This window comes from Triticum dicoccoides, chromosome 1B, assembly GCF_002162155.2.
Source record: "Triticum dicoccoides isolate Atlit2015 ecotype Zavitan chromosome 1B, WEW_v2.0, whole genome shotgun sequence".
NCBI lineage: Eukaryota > Viridiplantae > Streptophyta > Magnoliopsida > Poales > Poaceae > Triticum > Triticum dicoccoides.
In genome coordinates, this window is record NC_041381.1 from 647,025,982 (window position 1) to 647,035,965 (window position 9,984).

At 45.6% G+C, this 9,984-nt stretch overlaps 1 protein-coding gene across 1 annotated transcript; it reads left to right on the forward strand.

Annotated features, from left to right (window-relative positions):
* The first annotated feature begins 5,842 nt into the window (after nt 1-5,842).
* Nucleotides 5,843-7,336, forward strand: LOC119310909 (AP2/ERF and B3 domain-containing protein Os05g0549800-like). The gene has a single exon (XM_037586529.1). The coding sequence runs from the start codon at nt 5,911-5,913 to the stop codon at nt 7,159-7,161; it is 1,251 nt and encodes a 416-aa protein (XP_037442426.1). The 5' UTR covers nt 5,843-5,910; the 3' UTR covers nt 7,162-7,336.
* The last annotated feature ends 2,648 nt before the right edge of the window (nt 7,337-9,984 follow it).

The following is a 9,984-nucleotide window of genomic DNA, read 5'->3' on the forward strand; positions in this document are numbered from 1 at the left end:
AATATGGCAGGTCTCAAAATATAGATCTCTTCTTCCACATGGGTGCGCGTCCGTCAGCGTCCTTCGGAACAGGTTGTCCGCCAGGACCCTTTCCAAAGATTACCTTCAAATCCTTGACCATATCATGTATATCAGCACCAGTACGGTGGCGAGGCTTCGTCCGGTGATCCGCCTCACCTTTGAAATGCTTGCCTTTCTTTCTTACGGGATGCCTTGTCGGAAGAAATCAACGATGTCCAAGGTACACATTCTTCCTACAACTATCCAAATATATATTGTCGGTATCATCCAAACAGTGCGTGCATCCGCGGTATCCCTTGTTTGTTTGTCCTGAAAGGTTACTGAGAGCAGGCCAATCATTGATGGTCACGAACAGCAACGCCTTTAGGTCAAATTCTTCATGTCCATGCTCATCCCACGCACGTACACCTGTTCCATTCCACAGCTGTAATAGCTCTTCAACTAATTGCCTTAGGTACACATAAATGTCGTTGACGGGTTGCTTAGGGCCTTGGATGAGCACTGGCATCATAATGAACTTCCGCTTCATGCACAACCAAGGAGGAAGGTTATACAAACATAGAGTCACAGGACACGTGCTATGGTTGCTGCTCTACTCCCCAAAAGGATTAATGTCATCTGCGCTTAGACCAAACCATACGTTCCTTGGGTCACCTGCAAACTCCTCCCAGTACTTTCTCTCGATTTTTCTCCACTGCGAACCGTCAGCGGGTACTCTCAACTTTCCGTCTTTCTTACGGTCTTCTGCGTGCCACCGCATCGCCTTCGCACGCTCTTTATTTTGGAACAAACGTTTCAACCGTGGTATTATAGGAGCATACCACATCACCTTGGCAGGAATCTTCTTCCTGGGACGCTCACCCTCGACATCACCAGGGTCATCGCGACTGATCTTATAACGCAATGCACCGCATACCGGGCAAGCGTTCACATCCTCGTACTCACCGCGGTAGAGGATGCAGTCATTAGGGCATGCATGTATCTTTTGCACCTCTAACCCTAGAGGGCAGACAGCCTTCTTTGCTTCATACGTACTCTCGGGCAATTCGTTGTCCTTTGGAAGCATATTCTTTATCATTACCAGTAACTTTCCAAATCCCTTGTCAGATACACCATTCTCTGCCTTCCATTGCAGCAATTCAAGTGTGGTGCCCAACTTTTTTTTGTCAGCTTCGCAATTCGGGTACAACAATTTCTTGTGATCCTCTAACATGTGCTGCAACTTCGTCCTCTCTAGATCACTTGCGCAGTTTCTCTTTGCATCGGCAATGGCCCGACCTAGATCATCAGCGGGCTCATATGATGCCTCTTCTTCAGCTTCTTCCTGCATTGCCAGCTCAGCTTCTTCCCCCATTGTTGTATCATCGTATTCAGGGAACCCATGGCCAGGATAGCCGTCGTCGTCCTCTTCTTCTTCATTGTCTTCCATCATAACCCCTATTTCTCCGTGCTTGGTCCAAACATTATAGTGGGGCATGAAACCGGACTCAAATAGGTGGACGTGAATGGTTCTTGACATAGAGTAACTGTGACCATTCTTACAGCCAGCACATGGACAAGGCATAAAACCATCCGCCCGCTTGTTTGCCTCAGCGGCAAGCAGAAAAGTATGCACGCCATTAATGAACTCGGGAGAGCATGGGTCATCATACATCCATTGTCGGCTCATCTTCATTACACAACACCGAATAGACCAAATTAATACAAGTTCATACATAAAGTTCATATACAGCACTTAATTAAATGCAACATACAAATAACTCTCTAGCTAAAGAATTTAAATGCAACAACAAATGCGATGAAGATCGCAACTTAGGTAACAATTGATCCAACAGCATAATGATACCAAGCCACACTATCAATGGCATATTTTCTAATCTTTCTAATCTTCAACCACATTTTCTCCATCTTGATCTTGTGATCATCGACGACATCGGCAACATGCAACTCCAATTCCATCTTCTCCCCCTCAATTCTTTTCAATTTTTCTTTCAAATACTCGTTTTCTCTTTCAACTAAAGTTAACCTCTCGACAATAGGGTCGGTTGGAATTTCCGGTTCACATACCTCCTAGATAAAAATATCTATGTCAACTTGATGGGCATAATTTGTCCTAAACACGAAATGCAACAACTAGTTTTAAAAGAGAATATACCACATCCGAATCATAACAAGGACGAGGGCCGATGGGGACGGATATCAAAACCATGGCACTATGTATAACAAACAACGTACGGGTAAGATAATTATACGAGTAACAATATATCCAAATCACACAAACATCAATTTGGTAATGTAAAACATTCATGAACAAGAGCCTCACCACAAGTTGGTGCCGGCGGCGGGACGGTGCGGGCGATCGACGGTGGTTACGACGGAGATTTAGAAGGCACTAAGTAAACCACACCTACATATGCAAACTAAGTGTTATTTTTGACCTCAAATTGCATATAAATCAAATACTAGCAAATATAATTCCTCCCAAATTAATCACTATACAAAGCATTGCAAGAGCTAATCTAGCAATGAGAGTTGAAAGGACAAAGTTGCTAACCTTTGTGATCATTTGAATGGATGGGGGCCTTCAAATCTTGACAAAATTTGGGCAAAATTTGTGAGGAGCTCGAGGAAGAGAGGGGAAGAACAGAGGAAGTGAGGGGAAAGGGGAAGAACAGAGTGGCTCGGGTGGACGAAGGGTTTATGTAGGTCGACCTTTAGTACCGGTTCGTGCCACGAACCGGTACTAAAGGTGCTGGAGGGGCCCCAGACTGACAACACCCTGCCACCACTCTCTTTAGTACCGGTTCGTGACACGAACCGGTGCTAAAGGTTCGCCACGAACCGGTACTAATAAGAACGGCCGGCTAGCCGTTGGAACCGGCACTAATGGACACATTAGTGCCGGCTCAAAATCAAACCGGCACTAATGTGTCTCATATTAGGTCCTTTTTCTACTAGTGTCCTCCTCCTCTGCCGGCGTTGGTGACGGCAGGCATATGCCAATGGAGCGAGCGGGGCACGAGCCATATCCGTGCACACGGCACCACCGTGATGCAGATGGAGCGGCAACTGCAGGCTCTGGTACGCCCATCCCGACGTTCTGCGGAGGTGGAGGGGCACTCGGTCCGGCGACAAGCCCTGGGTCCAGACCCTGGCGGTTGTCAACCGGCGTGGCATGACGGCAACGTCTAGCAGCCACGTGATGGCGGCGTCCTCCAGCGAAGTTTTGGCGGTGGTTAATGCCGAGGCCAGACACTTGTGGTGGTGCGCCCCATTGATGGCGGACGAACCGGCGGCGCTGCTCGGCAGGGAAATGGTGGCGACCTTCTTCCCAGAGAAGGCCAAGGAGAAGAGAGGCAAGGGACGACATCCTCACCGTTTTTCTTCTCCGGCGAGTTCCTGTGTGGCCTATCGCTCTCGCTGGAGAGAAGTGAGTGATAACGTGTAAAAGAATAGTGCAATGAACAGTAATCACTGATATTCATTGATTGTGATGATGTACAAATATATACCTCCTGAAGAGGCGCATCGCACACACGCGATGGTTACAATAGGCACGATTGGAACGACGCGTCCGTTGCTAATAGGATGCGATCGTTCGGGAGCGAAACCGACTGTCCGTTCCACAGACAGAGATTCTATTAATTAAACTAATTAATTAAATCCTAACAGATTCTACTGTCCTAAATGTGTTATCAGGGTAGTGCCCTTGATTTGTAGATGAACATTTTGAAGGCTGGGCCATGTTATGGCCCCACTCAAATTCTCTAACCGCAGTAGTTTCTTGATATATATACTCAGAAAAATACTTCATATTTTAAATTTGTGCACAGATCATTACGAAGGATAAATTTGACTCAACTCATAAAATAAAATAAAATCTGGGTCCACCCCACATTTCCTTCATCGTGTTCCTGAAGCAAGATGTTTGTGTTGACCACGTATTGTATTACACGGTGGTAAACTACCAAGAGATTAGCTGATACCCATTGCCAACTTCCAATTCTCTGTGGACCAGAATTTAATGAGGATGCACTGCAGTCCCACTCATGGTGTCCAAGAGATTACTCTGCTGTCCATCCATGCAAGAAAGTCTCCGGTCTGGGTCGACGCGTGTTGTTTTTCTTATGCTTTTATAATTTGTACATATAACATAATTCAACGATCTTTCTTGCAAAAGTGGATATATATCACATGTTCTACATCCACTTGATCAAGTCCAAGAGCCTTGAGGTGGACTTTGCGGTGCCAATTTCTTGCACCAAGTCGTCGTCTGTGGCAATTACTCTACTGCCTGCTCCCCACACCAGCTTGAAAACATGGTCACCTAATGACAGCGCAAGCAGGCACGGATACGTAGCAACCAGCCTGACCATGCATGCAGCTAGATGATTTATTTTCTTTCTCGTATTTTTTGTAGTATAATATATCGGCCATAGATCTTGAGACTATGAACTGATTAAACTCTGTGGGCTCATCTATACTATCCAGCTACATAGGTTGTACGTACCTGTCGATTTTATTGTACTAGTAATTTAAGAGTCAACTTGTTCCAAACTATATAAATACGCACACATATATATAATGGTCTGTTGAAACGGTCCGTCGATTGCCTGCTAAAACCCAACGCTAGCTGCCGACTTGATCACAAATATCATATTGGTGCAATGTAATTTTTTCATAGACTCAAGATCTATGGTTAATTAGTAATTGTTGCTTCATATTGTTGGTGATGAAAAAATTCCATGCACGTACGGTGAATAGTCAAGAAAATATCAAGAATATCAAATAGGAATCGACAAATCGATCGACCGATGCGGACATGCATACCCATCGATCTAGAAATCCCAGAAAATTCTACGGCACCATTGGCGTCATCGTTTACTATGAGTGACCGGCACACAACAACGTATTACCTGTTGCATAAGCGCCAAAACGGAAATGGGTCAGCAGCTAGCTCAGCTCACACATTTTGTTCTTCCACTTGTAGGCGTTACTAAGAGGAGGAGATGCTTTACTTGGCGTACTGCTAGTTTCTTCCTCCCAAACAAAGTTAAAACTAGAAGGCAACAAAAGGGAATGCAAGGATGGCACACTGAGTTTCTCACGCAACCACACAATACCATACTGTGTGCGTAGCATGGCCAACGGGCATGTTCATCTCCATCATCATCCTCATCGTCGTCTTCGATCTTTTTATATTGAGATATTTCCTTTCCATGAATGCCATAAAATATCCTCACACCAACATAAGCGCCCATGAGGCCTATATAAATAATATCTAATATTTGAACTGGAATCCAAAGTTCAAAAAAAATTAAAATAATACTAATATCTACTCCCTCTATAAAGAAATATAAAAAGCTCTTATATTTCTTTACGGAGGGGGTGCTATACATATATAAAACAACTCTAGCATGTATTAAAAAAGGTGTGGCTAGATCTCGGTCGACCGAGACATAACCAAGTCTTAATCAAGTGACACAACGTATAAAAGAAAGAAAGAAAAAATTACAGAAAATTTTGCCCGGAAAAAGAAACAATAGTATGTATGCGTGTATATCCATTATGTACTACACACATATGAAAGACAAAACAAAACCAAATGCCCATGTGTAGAAATAGTTTCACTGCAAAAAAGAAAGTGTAGAAATAGTATATGGAACAATAGAATATGGTGCAGTTGATGTATGCACTGGCTAGCTTAGCCACACTCACACTCGACCTCCATCTCCTCTCCTCATCTTCCTATATAACACACGCACTTGCCTCTGCTGCTCCTCTCTTCTACCTACCTATACGGCCTCCATTTCCACACAGCCTTTAGCTAATTATTAAGCTACCACTCTTCCTAGCTAAGCATCTTTTTGAGTTATCCGTGGTGATCGGATGGACAGCGCGAGGAGCTGTCTCGTGGACGACGTGAGCAGCGGCGCGTCCACGGGCAAGAAGGCCTCTCCGGCGCCAGCCGCGCCGGCGACCATGCCGCTGCAGCGGGTCGGCAGCGGGGCCAGCGCGGTCATGGACGCGCCGGAGCCCGGCGCCGAGGCGGACTCCGCCCGCGGCGGGCGGCTGCCGTCGTCCAAGTACAAGGGCGTGGTGCCGCAGCCCAACGGGCGCTGGGGCGCGCAGATCTACGAACGCCACCAGCGCGTCTGGCTCGGCACGTTCACGGGGGAGGCCGAGGCTGCACGCGCCTACGACGCGGCAGCGCAGCGCTTCCGCGGCCGCGATGCCGTCACCAACTTCCGCCCGCTCGCTGAGTCCGACCCCGGCGACGCCGCCGAGCTCCGCTTCCTCGCCGCCCGCTCCAAGGCCGAGGTCGTCGACATGCTGCGCAAGCACATCTACCCCGACGAGCTCGCACAGTACAAGCGCGCCTTCCTCGCCTCGGCGGCGTCCTCCCCTACGTCGTCTTCGTCAGCTCCCGCCTCGTCGGCTCCTTCAGCCGCGGCGCCCTCCGCGGCGGCGCGGCGCGAGCACCTGTTCGACAAGACGGTCACGCCCAGCGACGTGGGGAAGCTGAACCGGCTGGTGATCCCGAAGCAGCACGCCGAGAAGCACTTCCCACTGCAGCTCCCTTCTGCCAGCGCCGTCGTGCCAGGCGAGTGCAAGGGCATGCTGCTCAACTTCGACGACGCGGTCGGAAAGATGTGGAGGTTCCGGTACTCGTACTGGAATAGCAGCCAGAGCTACGTGCTCACCAAGGGGTGGAGCCGCTTCGTCAAGGAGAAGGGCCTGCACGCCGGCGATGCGGTCGGGTTCTACCGCTCCGCCTCCGGCAACAACCAGCTCTTCGTCGACTGCAAGATCCGGTCCAACTCCACGACGACGACGACGACGACCTTCCTTAACGCGGTGGCCGCCCCGTCGCCGGCACCGGTGACGAGGACCGTGAGACTGTTCGGCGTCGACCTTCTCGCGGCACCGGCGCCCGAGCACGAGGAGTACGGCATGGCCAAGACAAACAAGAGATCCATGGACGCCAGCGTAGAGGCGCCCACTCCGGCGCACGCGGTCTGGAAGAAGCGGTGCGTAGACTTCGCGCTGACCTATAGACTTGCCACCGCCCCAGAGTTCCCGAGGTCAAGAGATCAACTAGAAGGAGTACAGGCAGCAGGGAGTACATTTGCTCTATAGACTTGTCACCACTCGCCACAGTGCCCGGGGTCAAGAGATCTGCTGGAATCAGCAGAACCAATACTCTTGACCGACTAACATTCACGTAATAGTAGTGCAGTATATGTAGCGGTTTTTTCTTCTCCGGAAAAAAGTTCCGAATTGTTCATCAAACATTACTATAAAGAACAAGAACATCAGAATTAATGGGAGTTGCATCCACACCCATAGACTACCTAGTGACGACTATAAGCACTCAAGCAAACTGAAGGCGCGGCGCCGTTATCTTCTCACCCTCATCGAAGCTGGGCAAACCTTGTTGTAGTAAACAGTCGCGAGGTTTCTGTGTTAAGGCCTCAAAGCACCCGTGCATCCATACAACAACGATCGATAATGAAGAAAAGCATAAATTGGAAGAATCTAGCCTGTAGACACACGACACCATACGAATGAATACCAAATCCAACACTACATGCATCCGGGCCGGCTCAGTAGTAGCCTCGGGGGCGTTCATTTGTTTCTTTCTTCTTTGCTTCTTGGTTCATTAGTTTCTTTTTCTTTTTGCTTTCTTTTGCTTATATTTTGTGGAATTTGATGAATACATGTATTCTAAAATCAAATAAAACCTTTTGCCATGCATTAGAAAAATGTTAACACGTTGGAATGATTGTGACATTTTAAAAAATGTTCATACATTTCAAAAAAAAAAGTCACATTTAAAAAAATTACACAGTGCAAATAAATGTTTGTGTATTTTCGAAAAAATGTTTCATACCATTATAAAAATCATGACATATAAAAAATGTTCATGCGTTTAAAATTATATTAGTGAAACTTGCAAAGATATGTTTATACAATTTAAAAGTCATATATTTCGAAAAGTTGGTTCTTACAATCCAAACAAATCTCGAACGTTTATTTTTTTAAAATAACATCTATTGAATTTTTTTTAATATGTATTAAAAAATTGTCAAACATGTATTTGAAAAAAATGTTCATCATCTATTTGAGTAATGTTCAGCAGGTATGAAAAACTTGTTCCAAGTGTAAACGAAAAAAATTCAATGTGATTTTAAAAATATCATATTTTTTAAAATGTTGAAGGTGTATCTGAAAAATATTTCATGTGTGTTATAAAATATTCAATGTATATATAAAATGTTTCATATGTATTAAATATATTTAACATGTATTCCTCACATTCAAACATGTATTTGAAAAAATATTTGTCATGTATTTGAAAAAGGGTAAATGTGATAAAATGTACAATGGTATATTCAATATGTAAAAGGTATATTAAAAAGAGTTAAAATTTATTTCACAAAAAATAAAAACAACAAAAAGGAAAAATGGAAACATAAAATAAAAAAACTAATGAAAACCGTAAAGAAAAACAAAAAAAGAACGTCCCGGCGAACAACCCTAACAACACACTAGACAAAACCAATGGAAAGTTCCATGAACCGGTGTTCAGAATATCCCTGCGAACCACTTCACCAGCTGAGCCCAATTGGGCAACGCAACATGTTGTGCCATAGGCGAGGCGGGGCTATTGTCTCACTCCACAACTTGCGTCGTCCTAAGTGTGGAACATGATTTTGTAGCTTTTCCTAAGGATGCAGCCGTGCAGGCGTAGCGGATCGTATGACCCACTACACCTCGAAAACAACAACATAACGGAGGAGGTTCTAATAGAGTCCTTAGAGCTTGCCACGACGGCACCACATTAAATATTGACTACATGGTTAACTAATTTAGGCCCATCACATTCATTGGACACTATATTGCACGTGATTGTGAAACTGCGGTGGAAGATACTGCGCTGGCAACAAACAGAAATTACGAAGCAATCATGAGGCTCATAATAGTTCAAAAAAATTGAGGCACATAATTTCGCTAAGTATGCGTTATATCTAGATGTAGGCCACCACATCTGGCTTTGTACTGATGAATTTGAACATTGTTGTTGAATAAAGTGGAGCGAGGATCTCTCTCGACAAAAAGGAAAACAACTTGTATTTTGAGAAGTATGCTCCGTGATTTTTTTTTCTCTTGTTCGGTATGTAGTAGGATTTTTTTTCTTTAATTCGGGCTTTAGTGTCGTGGTGACGTTGCTCAGATGTTTTTCTTGAATAAAACTCATCTTGCTTCAATCTCGTACCAATAGCACTTCGTCTAGTGTTGCCAAAGAGTTCGTGAGTTTTTATCTCCACCTATCTTATTGTGAGACAGGTTGGTGCTTTGTTGTCATACTTTGGCATGACTCTGTGCCATAGTCGATGACAATGTCATATTATTCAGCACACATTTGGCTCTAGCCTTTTTTTTAAGGTTAAAACAGTAAGAAAGGCTCCTACTGCATATGTATTAAAAGATCAGAGGATCAGAGTATCTGTGGTGTTACATGTATGTACATATGAGTGAGGGGGCAATTGTTGGGGGACGTGGCATAAAATAAAAAAATTTCCTACGTTCACAAAGATCAATCTATGAGTTCATCTAGTAACGAGAGAGAGGAGTGCATCTACATACCCTTGTAGATCGCGAGCGGAAGCGTTCCAGAGAACGAGATTGAGGGAGTCGTACTCGTCGTGATCCAAATCACCGGAGATCCTAGCGCCGAACGGACGGCACCTCCGCGTTCAACACACGTATGGTCAGCGTGACGTCTCCTCCTTCTTGATCCAGCAAGGGGGAAGAAGAGGTTGATGAAGATCCAGCAGCACGACAGCGTGGTGGTGGATGCAGCAGGGATCCGGCAGGGCTTCGCCAAGCGACTACGGGAGCGAGAGGTGTAGCAAGGGGGAAAGGGAGGCGCCAGGTGTCAGGGTGCGGCTGCCCTCC

Coding starts and splice junctions, on each gene's coding strand:
- LOC119310909 (XM_037586529.1), top strand. CDS start 5,911: ATGGACAGCGCGAGGAGCTGTCTCGTGGACGACGTGAGCAGCGGCGCG.